Genomic DNA, 18,553 nt, shown 5'->3' with positions numbered 1-18,553 from the left:
TTCAGATAGAAGTGAATGCTCAAACAAGAGATCAGTTTATAAAATTACATTTTCCTTTAAGAAAAAATCTCATGGACACGTGGTCAGTTTTATTTTACACACATAAATGTTTCGAATAAATCATGAAATATCTCGCCAAACTACTTTGAAATTAATTATAATTAACATATATTTCATAAGACAATAAAATGCAAGTGTTTTCGGCATTTTATCTATTTTTGTTCCGGTATTTTCGTTCTGTTCCGGAATTTTCAGTTTGTTCCAGGTTGTTCCGGTAAATAGTTGGACCGCTGTAGGACTACCATAAACCGTGCGGCCGCTTGTCAATTGACTGAAGAACACGCCAGGTCAATACAACACCCCTTGCTAAAGCAATAAGACTTCAACTTGTCTTTAACGTAAATATAAGGGTCGACTTTAAACAGTGTAAGACTAGGTCAACGTCTAGTCCTACATGTAAGACCTGACGCTGATATTTATGTTTTGGCACCTAAACAAAATCAAAATGTGCTATGTCTTACATGTAGGACTAGGTCAACGTCTTACATTGCAGGACTATGGCGAACCAAGCTTAGTCCAAAGTAATTCTTTCCAACAAACCTGAACGCTGCAGATAGTCCAAGTGCCTGCGGAAATGCAGTTGCATTCCCTGCATCAGTATCACCCCTCGCACACTCAGTATTCCACTGATATGGTTGTATGTTCAGTCTGTCAATCGCGGGTGCCGGGCCACCCATGGATCCCGCTCCGCCTTTTGCCATCTGAAACATGATCTCTTCCAGTGTCAGCCTTTTTACCAGATCGTCCACTCTCTCGTCCCAGGAAAGGGACACGTTCCTGAAGGGGTAGTCATCACTTACAACCAATGTCATTTGTAAAAATATCACTAAAATCGCTTGAGATGCTGGAGTCATGTTTCTCTAGCATGAAGATCAGTTGATATACAACTGTCAACCTACGAAAGAGACAAGATCGAAGTAGTCCGAATACTTATAGAACAGACAAATAATTAACATAGACGCCAGAGCCAGAGTCATTTTTCACCTCGTATGCGGGTTATGTACTTCATTTGCATGCGCAAATAGTTGTATGTAATAAAATTGAAGTTGTGACGGATAAAACAGTTTCAATGAAAACCTCTACAAACCTATAAGTCTCGGCAGAGACAATGCCAAATCTGGATACTAGTAATCCAATATATCCCTCGGAAAATTTAAATTTAAAGAAAGAAAAAATAAAACACCGCAAAATAAACATTATGGTCTGAGTGTGCTCCGGAATTGGCTTCTTTACTGTACTAAATATAGGTAGAAAATAAATCATTTGTATCAAAATCACTGAAATAAAAGTTTATTTTCATGGCCACTATTATTCAAGCAAATACAAATAATAATTTTTATGTGTGTACCCATACACTGCTGTCGGGCATTTCTGCGCACCTAAGGTTTTCGTTTCCAATATTGAAGCAAAACGCATACCGAATTCGAGCGATTGACAAAAGTAAAATACAGCAATGCTTACCATTTGAAAAGATGCAATTGTCACCAGAATATTCTGTTCAAAATAAGATTGATTTTGGATACAGGGGATACCACCACCACCCCCCACCACCCCCCGTTTTCCTAACTCGGCCTATTCTGCACATAGCTTTGAAAAGATGTAATGTTTATCCATCTTGCTATAGAAATGAAATATATTATTTGGACTGTTTCTGTCAGCAGTTCAGTCGAGTAACTAGGTCAGGTTTAACGCTAGTTTTACAAAATTCAACGTAAAAATGCCAATAAATGGAAAGAGATATTAAGCAAACTAAACCGATCTTGCAAAAAAGTTAGTAAAGTTCAACATTTTATGAAAAATAAGCTATTACGTGGAAGAAAAACAACAATGAATAGAATGTAATATGTTTACAACGTCTTGTTGATGGGGGAAAATTACTACATAATTTAGAAACAGACTATACGCCGGGGAATTTGTTGAGAATTTATCTTAATGCGGCAAGTAGACACGTTGGGTAGCAAACGATTTTGTACGTGTGGGACAACTTCTTGCAAAATTGGAAACTTGGATTAAAATACATTTTTGTTTTAAGGTACACATTTCCATCTTTTATATAATGTATTTATATGTATGATTCTAAAAGATGCTTAGTAAATAGAATTTTCTGGATTACAGGTTCCAGAAGGTCATGGAGTGGGTCTTCACGTTGCCATTTAGAAATCACATTTTTATGTGTATTTCGAGTCTAATTGTGGGATATTTTTGTACACTTTATGAATATCACTTTTCTTAATTAATGTATGATTCTTCTTTCAGGATACAAAATGGTTTTTTGACCCAAAATAGCACATCAAATGTTTACAGAAATGACGTATCGTTGTGCAGAATTACCCGACGCGCAGAATAGGCCGACATGGCGGTATATACAGAAAAGCATAGAAAGACTTGTGTATTTCGGTTTTTCAGCATATTTCGGTATTTCTAGTAACCGATCACTGTTGCAGAACTCAGTTGGCATATGTTATCGACGAATGGAAAAATTGTTTGAGGTGACCTTGATGCAAGTTTATATTTTAGACGTTAAGAATTTATACTGGCACTTTGCTTCATTAATTACTCAAGACGCAGATGAACTTTCATTTATTTTTTATTCATTTCATGAAAACCTTGTGCTTTGCGAAGCATAATTTTCTGAGTTTGTTGCTTTTCGTGGGGGGGGGGGGTTAAAATAAAGAGAAAAAAATAATGTTCGAACACAATCACTTGACATATGCCATGCAGATAAACGCTAGTAGTTTCACGATGTTTGTTTTGGTAGCTGAAATAGACTAACTCCTTCTACGTCCTTGATTTTATTACTTTTACCTTGATCGTCACAAGCGAGTGTATGTTGTATGAGACAGTAAGAGATAATTCAAACGACAGAGAGAAAGATTTTGCGAAGCAAACTCGGTAAACATAAAACTATGTAGCTTATTAATTTTTTAAAAAAAAAATACACTTACAATAACAAGTGAAATTGTCAAAACGCTGCCACCACAGATGCAGACAATTCCATCTTAAAATATACGGTGGCAGTCGTCGTTTACATTTCTAATCGGATCAATACGCTGGGTAGTGTTCGCTCGCGTAGACGATTTTTGCCCAGCTAGCAATAATCTGCTAGCGTAAATGTCTTACCTTTACGTCGCATAAACTATTTTACCAAGTAAAATCTGCTGGCGGTCAGATAAATACATTTGTATTCCTTGCCCATGGGACAAGTCCCTGAACAGTTAACAACCTATTTATAACTTACAATTTTGTCTAAAATCTTATGTACACCAAAACCCTTTCCTCAATTATGGACAAAGGTTAAGCACACAGTACAAATTAAATATACACAGCAGAGTATATTTCCTGTTATCGATCTGCCATAAAAATTTATACATTTGTTGCGTATTAGAAATCCACATACATAAACATTTTCATCAGATCCCAGAAACATTATCGTCATATACAAAATGTGTGACTGTTGCTTGTACTGATGTGAACTTTAAAGCTGTGGTTCATACAGTCAGTATGTTTTTCTTCTTACAATTTGCAATGATTAACTCTTCTACTTTTCCAGGCATATCGTTTCAAGGTCGCATGAGATATCAGGAGGAAAAAAACTTCTTCATTTCATTCTTGTATTAGCTGCAATAGACTATATTCGTATTAAACCATTGGAAATATTGTCATAACCCGCATGCAAATATTTTCCATTGAATGGAAGGGACCGTTTACCATTTCTTTCTCATTTGGATTGGTAAAATGGGCATCTTTCTCGGGTTGTTTGTCGATTGTTATCGATTATTGCTATGTTCATATAATGTGCATTGTTATACTCTCCTGAAGAAGGCCTCAAGGGAGAATAGTCCATGACTAATGAGTCATCCTCTATAAATAAAGCATAATTATTATTATTATTTTTATTATTATTATTATTATATAGCATACCATTTCTGCAGCAGAAAGTCACAGCCAAAATTTAACTTTTTTCTTTGTCAATTATATTCTTTTTCTCTAGTAAGTTTCTCCAAGACTGAACTCTGCTCCAGCTCTTCTTGTAAAGCATTCTTTTAATTTCTTCCGCTCTTCCAAAATGTTTTTTTTTAAAAAAATCTTTTATGTATTCCTTCAGTGAGACTCAAACATCTTTGATTCTAATGTTGTTTATTTTTAAAATTGCCTTTAAATGTCTGTATACTCTACGTGGTGCAATCACTGACGGTTTCATTCTAACTGTTTTGCTTCACATGTGATTATGTTATAAATATTTAATCTGCATTATTTGTTAGTTTTTTTATATACATTATACGCTATGGATAATTCTGTTTTGGACTTGATCTTGTCCAAAATGAAATTCATTTTCTACATGACCTAAATAATTGATTTTACATTTTATATTAAAAATTTTGTAATAGACCTTTTAATAATAACTAAGGTTTTATCTTTTACAAATTTGGAACCTTCCAGAATGAATTTTTCTCTTAGGAAATGTTGTTTTAAAAAAATAGAAAATGCTAATTGTGTTATGAGGTCAAGTAGAATACTAAATAATTTTGTTTACCTAGAAAATATTCATTCGCGCTGTAAGATCTAAGCATAATCAGTTGTATTATTGTTGCGTCCTTCATTTCATTGGGCTGGAATATATTTATTCAAATTATTTAATTCAAGTGATTCTTCTCTGGAAATACAAAGGGTTCAAAAATAACATTCTTGGAAAAAGATACTTGCATTTATTAGTGAAATTCAAGGGAGGATATATTCTTGGATTGTATTATTGTGATTCAACAAAAGACTGTTGGCATATCAATACGACACAGGCCATCACAAACACATCAGAACTTAAATAATTGGATTTATTTTGGAATATCACTAAACTTTATTCAGAACATTAAATAGTAAGACTTGTGTTAGAAATTCTAGGAGTATTTGGGACTTAGTTCGCAATATCGTAAGTTATGTTATTTTATATTTTCATTTTGATTTTTGGGGAAATAATTTTTTGTTGAATTTTACAAAACTTGTTGGTTTCTCTCTTTTCTTTACTTTGTTTAAGACCATATAGTCGTGACAATCAATACTGTTTAACATATTGATAGCAGTTATTTCGTCATGTTTTTAAATTTAACTCATCACTTTCAGCAAGATTTTTGAAACAAATTATATCAGTGCTACACCAAAGCCACTAAAATCCAATGGATGAACTGCAGAAATTTAATTGAAAACAAAATAGATACAAGAAGATGTTCAAACTGTCAGGAAGTATCAGAATTACCAAAACTTTATAAACTAAATAGAGTAACAAAAACAGTTAAAGTGGAAAGAAGAAAATACTGAACAGTGTAAAGAATGCGAAAAAAACTACAAGAGAAAAAATGGGGGGGGGGGGAAGAACACAATAACAGTTGCATGAAACAAAAATGACACAATAATTAAAATTCATATTAATTCCAAATGCATGGGTTTGGATTTTTTCTGCAGTTAAACAAAGCATCAGATTAGGCACTCTATTTTAAACAGTTAAAGTATTTCATCAACTGTCTTCTACCAAAGTATCAGATTAGGTACTCTATTTTAAACGGTTAAAGTGTTTCATCAACTGTCTTCTACCAAAGTATCAGATTAGGCACTCTATTTTAAACGGTTAAAGTGTTTCATCAACTGTCTTCTACCAAAGAAGGTTTAATGATCGTGCTAATCTATTTGCTGTTCTTCATATGTTTTAATCCATCCATATCAGCTAAGAATGTGCTTTCAGTGGTTAAATAATCGATTCACGAAAACCAACAAGACAGGTCAAGAAGGATAAAATTCCATCTCAAAATGAAATATAAAAAAAACCACAAAAAATATTTAGTGAACCAACATGGCAAACTTCGTCATTGATCAGATTTTAGACAGAATTTGTATTATCACTTTCAAACGTTATTGCATGATGCTCTTGTAGTAAGAATTGTTATTGAAGACACAAATGCGTTCCCACAAAGCAACCAATACATATTTATTTATTAAGTATTTTTCAGCGTCTTATTTGTTTCTTATGTCTCTTGAATCGATTTGCTTGAAATGATACCAAACTTGCACTCAGTACAGATAGATGCAAACTGTGCCTAAATGACAACTATTTCTTGAAGTATCTAATACTACTGAGATCATCTAACCATCTGTCAGGTAGTTCTCTCAAATAATTGTTTGTTTGGAATAAATTTGCTTAACAATGATGATAGAAAGTATATCATACCACCTGCCATGATTTGGAAAGTTAGCAGCTCCATCACTGAACCAAATTTATTATGTCAACATCTATATTCACTCATTTTGCTTTCTTCTTCATTTCTTCGTCAGTTTGTGCCCGTTATTTATTTGCATTTTCCGTTTGCTTATAGCTATGTTTTTGTGGTGTTTGTACTTTTAAAATTGTGGAGAAATGGGGTATTTCTAATTTTGTGCTTGATAAATCCCAATTTTTTATCCAAATGACCTTCATCCATTGTTATCTATTTTGTTTTAAAAATTACAGTTGCGTATGTATAAACAGGCTCTTTAAGTTTGTGCTTTTAACAAATGACATAGGGTGGTGAAGTTTTCCAAATAATGAATTTCAAACTTTTTATACGAAGACAATGATTGTAATTGTATTGCATATACTGTCACCGTACTCGACGACACTCTAAATCTTGTGAATGATTTCGATGATCAAGGATAAGGACAGTTTGATATGAAAAACAATCTATAATCAAAACGAAATTGAACTGGAGGAACTATTCAGAAATTTGGGTTATACTGCAGGTTTCTACTTTGTAAATACACATGCAAGACATGTTTCTAGATATAGCAATTGTGAAATATACATCATATCCAAAGGAAGATCACATACAATAATTAGTTAGAAGATCGTAAAAATTGTGGAACAAATTTGTTAGTACCTGATAATGAGGATTTAGAAAATCAACGTCCAAAACACACTTCTAACATAACAGAAGAATTTCAGAGAAAATCAAATTTACATTGGGATACGAGAGAAACTTCGAAGTTTGTGCAAACCTAGTGTTGTAAAAGAAATATGCAAATATAAGACACAAATGAACCGTTTGATCAGAAGTTTATTCAATATACAAAAGCAAATATAATTATGGGTTAAGTAAATGCTGTACAAGTTGCAAGTTTAAAAAATGTCATATATGAAATTTAATGTTGAAATGTATGAGAAAAAGATTTAAGAATTAGCAAGGAAACATCAAACAAAAGCAAAAGGAGCATAACAAGATCATTTGTAAAGTGCTGACGGTAAAATAGTCCAGCAATTAGTTGGAAGTGTACTACAGATGGAGAGTTGTTGTTGTTGTTGTGGGGCTTTAACGCCATTTTTCAGCACACGATAGGCTATACATGGTGGCCAGTATTAATGGTGGAGGAAGAACCCGGGCAAACCCCGGAAAGAACCACCGACCCTTGAGAACCTACTGGCAAGCTTTCTCACATACCCACATTTGCCGAATCCGAGACTCGAACCCACGCAGACAGAGGTGAAATGGCAGTGATCCGTAACAAAGAGCGCTTTAGACCACTCGGGGCCTCAAGATGGAGAGAGTTTGTAGGTTGAACATTTAAAAGATTAGTAAGAAAATAGTAAGAGGAACATTTTATTAGTCCAAAACAACTGTTTAAGAAATGGTTTTACAATATAGCCACTGTAGTATGTTTGAGAAGATCAAAAAGTTTAATGTGTTGTGAAGGAGTAACAAGCAGTGGTACATGTAGTAGTCCAAAGATAACTCGTCTCTTTTCAAATATAAATAAAACTTAAAATGTTTTATAATTATTTGTACAAAAAAAGTATAAAAAAAGCAGTAGCATTGGCCTAGAATAATTACTGGTCAGTTTGCTTTGTTTCCAATCTGAACTTGTTGTATTATTTATTTTTTTGGCTTTGTTATTTGCAGTTTTGATTGGTGGTGAAAAGAAAACAATGAGTACAATTAGAAGATCCTGTTACGATTAAAAAAATAAACTGAAATTGTAGCAATTAGTATGATAATTGTTCATGTCATGATCATTTTACTACTTCTAAACTGCTACATGTCATCTAAACGTCAGATCGCGTTAGTATGAAAATAGGTTTGATTTCATCGTTCATAAAAGTCCTTCTTCTTGGGATAATGTTTACTCATTTGATCTTCTCTTTTGTGCCTATTGTGTTTTCTACAATTTCTTGTCTTACTGCCCCATACTGCATACTAGGCTCTGGAATACCATTGTTTACTATATAGGTATTAATGGTAGGATCTAATCTAAGATTAAATGAATCCTTTAATTTCACTCAGTTGTTGTGAGTCCAATGATATTAATTTTTAAAACAATGTCACTTGGTAACAATAACACACCATCACAACCAACATCAATATCCAATTTCACCTTTGAAGCTTTGTTACTAGTTGTCATCACTAACATGCCCTGACTCTTCTAGCAGTGGTATGAACATGGACAACCTGGTCTGTTGAAAATATGTATTTAAGATCATGCATGATGTTTTGATTTTTGCAAAACCTTGTTCTATCAGGCTTATTTTATCTTGCAGAAAGAGATGTGTAAAGATTGTTTGCCTGTCTTTAATTACCACAGAGTTAATTCTATCATTCAATAGTATAACCAGAAAAGACCACCAATCCAATAAGATCTAATCTTTATTCTTTGTCAATAAATTGGTGTCTTTAATAGCTGGTTAGTTCTCACAATTGCCAGTAATATATATTATCAACTATGACTTTGTTTTTTTTCGGTTATCTGTCTCCTATTTCGATGAAGTGAAGTATTACAATTGTTGCATATCAAATTAGATTGCTTCATATCTATTCCTTTATTGGAAGTATGTAAAGCATCTTGAATTGGTAAAGGTATTTTACATTGACATCTTTCTGATCTGAAAGGAAACATAAACAGATTTCACTAACCCTGGAGCATGTTTGCTTGCTAAATGCCAGCAGTCATCCCACAACCGGATAATGCCATCTATGATGCCAGTTTAGTTGATTCTGCCAAAAGATTACATCACACTTCTCTCTATGTCTGTTCATCATTGTGAAATGTTAAAGTTTTAGTTCAAAAATTTTGTTTTAATGATTTATATAAGAAAAATTGAATTGCAGTGTTGTAAATGTCTATTCCATTATCACATTCCTCACCAGTAATAACAATAGTAATATTGTCAAATATAACAGCTGGACACGGATAGGGGCCAATGCTAATAAATTTTGTGAACTTCAGTTAAATTCCATTTCAACTGGTTGTGAAATTGAAGTGATAATTGAACATTAATATGCTTAGCATTTCCTACCAAAAATTGTTTCATACAACCCAGTCCATTACAACATAAAGGATTTCTGGGATTATACTATTTTTCATCAAGATAAATAAGCAATTCTTTTTGTACTTTTCAAACTCTATTAATTTCTGAAAACATCTATAAAATAACACGTGTCTACAACACGAGTCTAATGTAGTGTTTATGTGTCAATAAATTAAAGTGAAACTTGCTTCTCTAATGTGAATTCATTCTCTGCTTACCCTTCTTTATATATCATATTCATTTGCATATCTTTGTTGAATTATCCCTAATCTTGTGATGTCCTTTGATGTAATATCATTTTAAAATTGTTGATTTTACACAATCATACCACTGGCACATATTTCTTTCTTCCAATTCCTCAGTTGCATTTGTAACACTTTACTACTGTCTGCATCTCAAATACTGAGTGCCATTTATTTCCTTAGTTAGATTTTTAGATACTAATACAAATTAAAGGAAAGTTCTGGTGTCAGTTATAAATGTGTATCTCTACATGTTGTAAAAGGTTAACAGGATATTTCTTTATCCTCATCCAATAAAAACCTCTTCACTAATGAAACTGTGTTGGTTAATTTTGCACTAATTCTTTAAGAAGGGAGGTTTTATAGCTGCATTGAAGCTGTACAAGCTAGAAATATTCCCAGAAAATCAATGAATAATGTATGGTGCAGATGATGTGTCTGTTTGAAATAAATATTTATATAAGTTAAATGTCTCCATGTTCGCATCAACATTTTTGTGATTTTTATTACTTCTTATTTTCTTCACAGTCTTTAACCTTTTACACTGCATCTTATTTTCATTCTTTTCTTATGGATTTGTCAAGATATCCGAACTTGGCAAAGTTCTACTTCCACACATGAATATATGCAAAACAGTTGCAGACTTAATTGGAAAGTTCTTCTAAATGCCATTAAAATGCAAGCACTATCTTTATTGGCCTCATAACCATCTTTACTTGCATGAAAGCAAATACATGGCATTGGCAATAAGATCTCTAGTTCTATTGTTGGCATTGGCACTATGATCTCTAGTTCTATTATTTGCATTGGCAATAAGATCTCTAGTTCTATTGTTGGCATTGGCACTAAGATCTCTAGTTCTATTGTTGGCATTGGCACTAAGATCTCTAGTTCTATTGATCTTAATCCTGATGATGTCACTGTACAATCCAGTGAATTATAACAGATGGAACATAACATATAATGATGGCTTGATGTAGCTATTTAAGAACTGTGTATGAAAATGCACACAAATATCAGTTTATTTTTCCTCAATTTGAAAGAAAGGGATTGTTATGCTGTTTAGCAATTTCCCTCGGTTTGAATTAGAGGGACTGTTATGCCCTTCAGCAATTCCCTCAGTTTGAAAGAAGAGGGATTGTTATGTCCTTTAGCAATTTCCCTCTGTTTGAAAGAAAAGGGATTGTTATGCCCTTTAGCAATTTCCGTGGTTTGAAAGAAGAGGGATTGTTGTGTCCTTTAGCAATTTCCTTGGTTTGAAAGAAGAGGGATTGTTGTGCCCTTTAGCATTCCCTCAGTTTGAAAGAAGAAGGATTGTTGCGCCCTTTAGCAATTCCCTCAGTATAAAAGAAAAAAGGGACTGTCGTGCCCTTCAGCAATTTCCTTGGTTTGAAAGAAGAGGGATTGTTATGCTCTTTAGCAATTTCCTCAGTTTGAAAGAAGAGGAATTGTTATGCCCTTTAGAAATTTCCGTGGTTTGAAAGAAGGGGTATTGTTATGCCCTTTAGCACTTCCAGCTTTTAATATTCACAAAACACAATATAATTCAGCGAAGTAATGAGTTCACAAAGTACTGATAAATATGGGTCTTCAAAATTAGTCTTTACCACACTTGAAATTCCTCATACAGTTTGAATGGCTCTGTCTGCTAAACCATCAGACTTGAGAGTTATGCAGTGTTATGCTTGTATAGGATTTTTTTGAACTTACCATATTCATTTCAGGAGAACTGTGGACTATATCACTCCTTACTTCATTTGGGATTCCATATCATGCAAAGATAATGTGTGTTAATTGTAATGCTTGTTTGTGCATTTTCCAACTGTATAACTTCAAATGTCTTGAGCAATAGTCTACTATCAAGACAGTGTGTAATTATTCTACATGTTTGCCACATTTATCACAGTTGAATACTCTAGGGTTTGATTTAATGTTTATCATTTCCACTTTTTCTTTTGGCTGTGTTCTTTGATTTTCTTTTTTTTCTTCTTTTAGACACGATGAACTTCAGATACAAAGACTTCATTTTGCTATTTATGTCTTCATGATGATTCTTCATCTGCTCTACATACAGCCAGCACTTAGTACAGTGTCAGTGAATCTTCTTGTGAAAGCTTTTCTTTCACTCTTTCTGAATTAGTCCCACAAACAGTTATATCGTCAATCATTTGTTAGATTTTCAAACTTGCAGATATTGTAATATTTTTTAGTTCAGTTACATAGTTAAATGGTTTCATTCCTTTGTTGAATTTATCTATTGAATCATTTCTTTCTATCCCAATGTTCTCCTTTGCCTTTCATCATTAATGTTATGTTGTGTTTTTCATCAATATTGTTGTGTCTGTCAACAGTAATGTTTTGTTATGTATTTCCACAGTAATGTTCTGTTATGTATTTCTACAGCAATGTTCTGTTGTGTCTTTCAGTTTTAATGTTATATTGTGTCTTTCATCAGTAATACTCTGTTGTCTTTCAACATTAAAATTCTGTTGTTCCTTTCAACAGTAATGTTCTGTTGTATCTTTCAACAGTAATGTTCTGTTGTATCTTTCAATAGCAATGTTCTGCTGTTGTTTCATTCAACAGTAATGACTTGTCAGTAGTTCTGTTGTGTCTTTCAATAGTAATGACTTGTCAGTAGTTCTGTTGTGTCTTTCAATAGTAATGACTTGTCAGTAGTTCTGTTGTGTCTTTCAATAGTAATGACTTGTCAGTAGTTCTGTTGTGTCTTTCAACTGTTATGACTCTGAGGCTATAAACTAAGAAAAAGAAAGAAGCAAATCGAATAGGTTTCGTAAAATTTAACAAATAATTAAATTATCAATGTTATAAATGAAAATATGAGAGGAACTTACATTATTATGAAGTGAATCCAAAATAATCTATGAAATCACAAAAAATTAAAAGTTCCATATAAATTTAAAAACTGGAAATATTGTCCACCAAGAAGTGATGTTTTCAAGATGGCAATGTCCCAAACTCCTTTGAATAATTCACAAAGTCCCAGAATAATATTCTAGTCCAAATAATGAGAATTTTCTATTTCCATTGAACAGTCCAAACAAATATTTTTCCTCTCGAATAATATTTAAGTACAACATAAAACACATCTGCAGACTTACAACAGGAACACAAGAAATGAGTGCGATTCCAAAATAAGAATGAATCTGACTGCTCAGTTTTCTCTTTATATACACCTTCTATTACAACTATATTACACAACATACCCCAAGTGACTGATCATATTACACTATTTATCTTGAAATTGCCTATTCGTGTGACCTAGCCCAAACAGTAGAAAGTTACTAAATTCTTCTAGAACTGTCCAAACCCCATCAGCCAATGAGAAGTTAACTCAAAGTCATCATTAAGTCCTATTATTAAAATTATAATTAGTAATTGTCAACACGTACGTAAGCATCTATTTATAGATCCTACACAATTTTACAATTTTAACAGACAATTGTCATGTAGGCAAAATATAAGAAAGAAATAATCTGTACCACTTAGAGGCATAAATAAATATTACGTGTCTTTCAAACGTAGTTCTGTTATGCATTTCAACAGTAATGTTCAGTTGCCTTTCAACACTAATGTTCTGTTTTTGTCTTTCAAAAGTAACATTCTGTTGTGCCTTTCAACAGTAACATTCTGTTGTTTTTCAACAGTAATGTTCTGTTGTTCCTTTCAACAGTAATGTCCTGTTATGCCTTTTAACAGCAATGTTCTGCTGTGTCTTTCAGCAGTATCATTCTGTTGTCTTTCAACAGTAATGTCCTGTTGTGTTTTCAACAGTAATATTAAGTTGCGCCTTTCAACAGTAATGTTCTGTTATGCCTTTCAACAGTAATGTTCTGTTATGCCTTTCAACAGTAATATTCTGTTGCGCCTTTCAACAGTAATGTTCTGTTATACCTTTCCACAGTAATATTCTGTTGCGCCTTTCAACAGTAATGTTCTGTTATGCCTTTCAACAGTAATGTTCTTATGTGTCTATCAACAGTAATTTTATGTTGTGCCCTTCAACAGTAACATTCTGTTGTGTCTATCAGCAGTAATGTTCTTTTGTGCCTTTCAATAGTACCACTCTGTGGTGTCTATCAACACTAATGTTCTGTTGTGCCCTTCAATAGTACCATTCTGTGGTGTCTACCAACATAAATGTTCTGTTGTTCTTTGAATCTACTACATGACACACCGACTAGAAAATTACCACTCCAGTGGCCTAAGTAGTTAGAGCATCTGCCTTTGATGCAGGATGTCACAGGTTTGAACCCTGGCCGAGTCATACCAAAGACTTAAAACAATGGTACTAGCAGCTGCCTCGCTTAGTGCTCAGCATTAAGAGACTAGTGCTAGGACTGGTTGGTCCAGTGTCGTGGATAATGTACTGGGTGGGAAATTAAGCTACATGTCTGCGACATGATGCCCCAGTGCTAGACATCACTATAAACTGCCACACTGCATTCCTCTCTTTCAAGCAGGTACACTCAAAGGGTAGGATACTCTACTGACCATAAAGAATTTCAGGAATTCAGGATAAGACCATTTCTTTTGCATCACTGTTGAGTCTTGAAACCATCTGATACTTCTGAGTAATAATAATGTTTTTCTTAACTTTTCCATTGTGGCAGCCATATTGGGTGTAAGATTAGCATTTTCATTTAGGTTCAACTAGACATCTTTATAAGTCAGCATAATATCAACAGCCTTTCAGCAACAAGATTTTCAAGATGGCTGCCATGGTGGCTACACTTGAAGTCTGATCAGCACCATTTTGATTTAGGCCAACATTAAAAGAAGTTGCTTAGTGATATCTCTGTGTTGGTAAGACTAGGAAGAGCACCATTAACAAGATTTTCAAAATGTCTACCATGGTGGCCATGTTACGGGTAAGATAGGAATCATTTTAAGTTGAAACCAACTATATATCGTAAGAAGTCCTCTGGTGCAAACCCCATGTTGATATGACTCCTGAGGTGGAGTAGTGAAAGCATATTTAAGACAGCAACCATGGTGGTCATACTGCATATCAGTATGGCACCATTTTTATTTGCCACCGAGATATCACAAGACTTTTGGTGAGATCCATATGACCATCCAAGAGAAGTATCAATAACAATATTTTCAAGACAGCTGCTGTTGTGGTCAAATTGTCAGATCAGCACCATTTTATTTGGGACCAATTAGACATCATAAGAAGTATTCCTGTGAAAACTCAGGAGTAGTGATCAGGTTTTCAAGATGTCAAGATATCATCGTAGACAATGGAAATCAGCAGTGCTAAAAAAAATCTGATAGTATTATGCCTGCGGCCCTTCTAAATTCAGATCAAGCTCCTAATGTATTCTAAGTGAGGTGCCTGTGGGCTTGTTGAAGAAAAAAAATCTCATTTGCCTGAGAAAACTTTGAGCCTTTGAAGGAATTTATTTTCAACATGTGGAAAGATTAGTCAATTATTCATATTTATTCCAGGTGTGTGTACAAAGGGAATCATGTGGCCAATGAATGGAGAACAAGTTGCCTGGGTTACCCATAACTAGTGCAATTCTGACTTCAACATCCACATGATTCTAAAATACTGTTTTGGATATTAATGTGCAGTACAGAAACCAGTCAGAACCTGGCTAGTGGGTAATGGAACTATCCCAGTAATTGTTGCATCTGGTACATTGACGTGTTGCCACATAATACGATTAAGGGTAGCATTTATACACGCTGGTAATTGATTATTGTTGTAATCTGGGCCAAATATGTTTTTTGAGGTATCATAATTAATAAAGGGATCAAATGAGGTCATGTGGGCTTTGCAGTCTTTGATTAAAAAACGTGTCCTTTGGCAGAGTTGACATAAATGGAAAGACAGACTAAAAATATTTTCAGCAAAAACACTAAAGTGTTTTAATTTCTTTTTAATGGTCTTGTTTAATTGCTATTGCATTGTTCAAGATATGTCAAGTTCAAGTTTAATGAATGATAACTGAGCCAGTGTTTCCCTTTATCCGCATTTGTGCATCAGGGACGCACACTGGAGAAAAGACGCACACATTTTGTTGCTGTGCGTTTTTTGGGATGCAAAGGATTTGCATAATGCAATCAAGATTTATTTAATATCCAATGCTTTGGATGAGGGATGGCATCGTGTATACTTCGAGCATAGGCATTGACTGGTTCCTTGCTTTGTTCGCTTCCTGCGTTACACTCTGCTATTCGTATAGCGAAGTGCAACGCAGGGAGCATATGAAACAGGGAACCAGACTAGCATTGGCAATGTTATGATGGAGTAGCTACCCCTAATCTCGAGATCTCTAACACTATTTCCATCAAGCTCAGCAAGATGTTGTCTCAATACTTGTTGTACTAGAAAGTGATCTCCAGATTAAAATGGCATGCACTAAGAATCATTAACGAATAGAGTGAAAAAAGCAGAACACAAGAGTAACTGTGGATCTAACTTTAACGAAAAATGGAGAAAATAATTCCCTTGACTGGAATACAGCACATCCATTAGGATTACCGGTGTGACTTCTGATCGCATGATTGTGAAGACTGCAAAAGTGAATAATCCTTTCGTGACAGGGTTTAAGAATTTTTTAAAATTCTTTCACAACAAAGAAATCAGTAAACTTGCCGAGACAAATGCATTATTTGGATTACAAAATTAGGGGGTCATTGCAGATTTGTTGGTTTTTAACTTTGCTGCAATAAAGAAAGATCTTAAAGTTCAAGAGTAACTTATTAGAAAGAAGTGAATCATTAACCTCCTTGATTTTTTGGATAAATGTGTTCTATGATGAAGTACAGTGAAACCAATGATAGTACACATTTTACGACAAGCAGTAAATTAAATGCCATTTGGTGAAAAAGATTTATTTGGCTTTTTGTATTGGGTTATATGTAATGTGTTGGTCTATAATATTGCTTCAAAAAGATTATAAGGAGACTGTTAAAAGTACGACTTTAAAAGAAAAATGAAAAATAAATTAATCTTTGAATGGACAATGTTAATTGTGCATGTTGGTTTATTTGTATGTTTAGAGAGAGAGAGTATGTTGTGCAAGTTGCAATATGTTATTTCAAGCTGAAAAAGTACGGGTCAAATGAAAATTTGTCAGTACATTTTTGAACCCTACTATTTTTATTTGACCCCCAGTTCTGACACCAGGTTTTTTTTAACCCTCAATTTACAACCCTGTGGGGTAACATTGACTAGCTGTTCCTTGCTCATGCTTACATTAGTGTCATAAGTGTTGTTAAACATATTAAGTGGCACCTATAACCAACATCAAGTACGTAAACATAAACTGTATAAATCAAGACACGATTCTGAGTAGAATGAACATAACACTGCTGATCCACTGAGTAAGCAGGACTTCTATACAGCAGTCAGACCATGGCTGAGCTCAGGACCTTGAGAGAAACATTATTTTGTATGAAATATTTTCAGATCCAAATAAACAAATACAGGTCAATTTAATTTATCTTTTCATATTGTAACTGTAGCAACCAGAATGTCGTGTGACAAATATTTTTAAAATGGGGCAATTTTGGGCATATCAAATTGCAGACCTATCTACCCTACCCCAAATTGTGCTTCAGCAGTTTTGAATGCCTCAAAACTGTGATATTCAGTAGTTTTTGACTCATTTTCAGTAGTATTATAAGCAACTCTACAATTAATTATTTTATATTTCAGTGTAATTTGGAGAAGAAAAAAAAAAACAAGTAGAATAGACAGAGACTGAAGGAAAAAGGAAATAATAATGAATAAAAGCATAAAAAAGAAAAACAAGACTTCCTGATTGTCTTTTGAGTAAAAAAAATCCATCCTGTCTACAAAAATATGCATCAAAAACACACTGTCTTGTTGTGCCCTTGCAGGTCTCAGTAATAATGTAAGCTGTTGGCCTCTTTTCAGCCAAATGGTCTTCTTCAGGTTAGGCAAATAGTTGGATTTTTATGTGGCTAGCTTTTGGTTTTTTGAAGCCCAAAAGTCTCGAATATGGGTTCCCTGCAGCTGACTAAACAGTGCTCCAAAGTCTTCTCTCTGAGGCTTTCTCTTGTGTCTGTTCTATTCATCTTTACACAGCTAAAGATCCTCCCAAGACGGAAAAATAACGCTTTTTTATCTTTTTGGGACCACGTACCAGTTTCATCTTCAGATGGTTCATCATCTGTTTCACAGAGTTGTGGCCAATTTCCCCCCGTTGATATTACTGAAAGGAATCATTTCCTACAAACTACATGCATCACACTAACCATGACACTTCCAGTTTGTGATGTTGTTGTTGTTGTTGTGGGTTTAATGCCATTTATCAGAAAATGATAAGCTATGCATGGCGCCCAGTATTAATGGTGGAGGAAGAACCTGGGAACCCCCCCCCCCCCCGAGATAAACCACCGACCCATGAGAAGCTATCCAGTTTGTGATGGGCGCTAAGCAATCTAAAGAATATCAAGCTTGTGATAGAAAAACCACACTAAAAGCATATTTTGAACCTTGCAGATTCTGCTGAAATTTTGAATGCCTGTAGTTCTGTAATTTGTGAGTGATTTCCATAAGAATTATGGGCAAATCTTAATGGTGAACATGACATTAAAGTCGAATTTGAGTCAGGGTTAGTGATATTTTTCAAGTCAACAGCCCTGGGCCTGTGTGGAATTTGAGTCAGGGCTAGTGATATTTTTCAAGTCAACAGCCCTGGGACTGTGTGGAATTTGAGTCAGGGCTAGTGTTATTTTTCAAGTCAACAGCCCTGGGCCTGTGTGGAATTTGAGTCAGGGCTAGTGATATTTTCAAGTCAACAGCCCTGGGCATGTGTGGAATTTGAGTCAGGGTTAGTGATATTTTTCAAGTCAACAACCCTGGGCCCGTGTCTAAAAAAAAATGTTATTTTAGAGCATTCATCAGATTATCACTATTTTCCTTTAT

General features: G+C 34.2%; 1 protein-coding gene across 1 annotated transcript in view; it reads right to left on the bottom strand.

Moving 5' to 3' along the window:
* Positions 1-978, bottom strand: part of LOC149786170 (uncharacterized) — a 61,762-nt gene extending 60,784 nt beyond the window's left edge. The window contains exon 1 of the mRNA XM_089976523.1: positions 601-978. Coding sequence (XP_089832649.1) covers positions 601-914 — 314 coding nt within the window. The 5' untranslated portion in view covers positions 915-978. The remainder of the gene's footprint in view (positions 1-600) is intronic.
* Between the last annotated feature and the right edge of the window lie 17,575 nt (positions 979-18,553).

Source organism: Sinohyriopsis cumingii, chromosome 12 (genome assembly GCF_028554795.1).
Source record: "Sinohyriopsis cumingii isolate HCF-2022 chromosome 12, ASM2855479v2, whole genome shotgun sequence".
Taxonomy (NCBI): Eukaryota; Metazoa; Mollusca; class Bivalvia; order Unionida; family Unionidae; genus Sinohyriopsis; species Sinohyriopsis cumingii.
The sequence above is the reverse complement of the archived record's forward strand: the minus strand, read 5'-3'. Positions and strand labels throughout refer to the sequence as shown.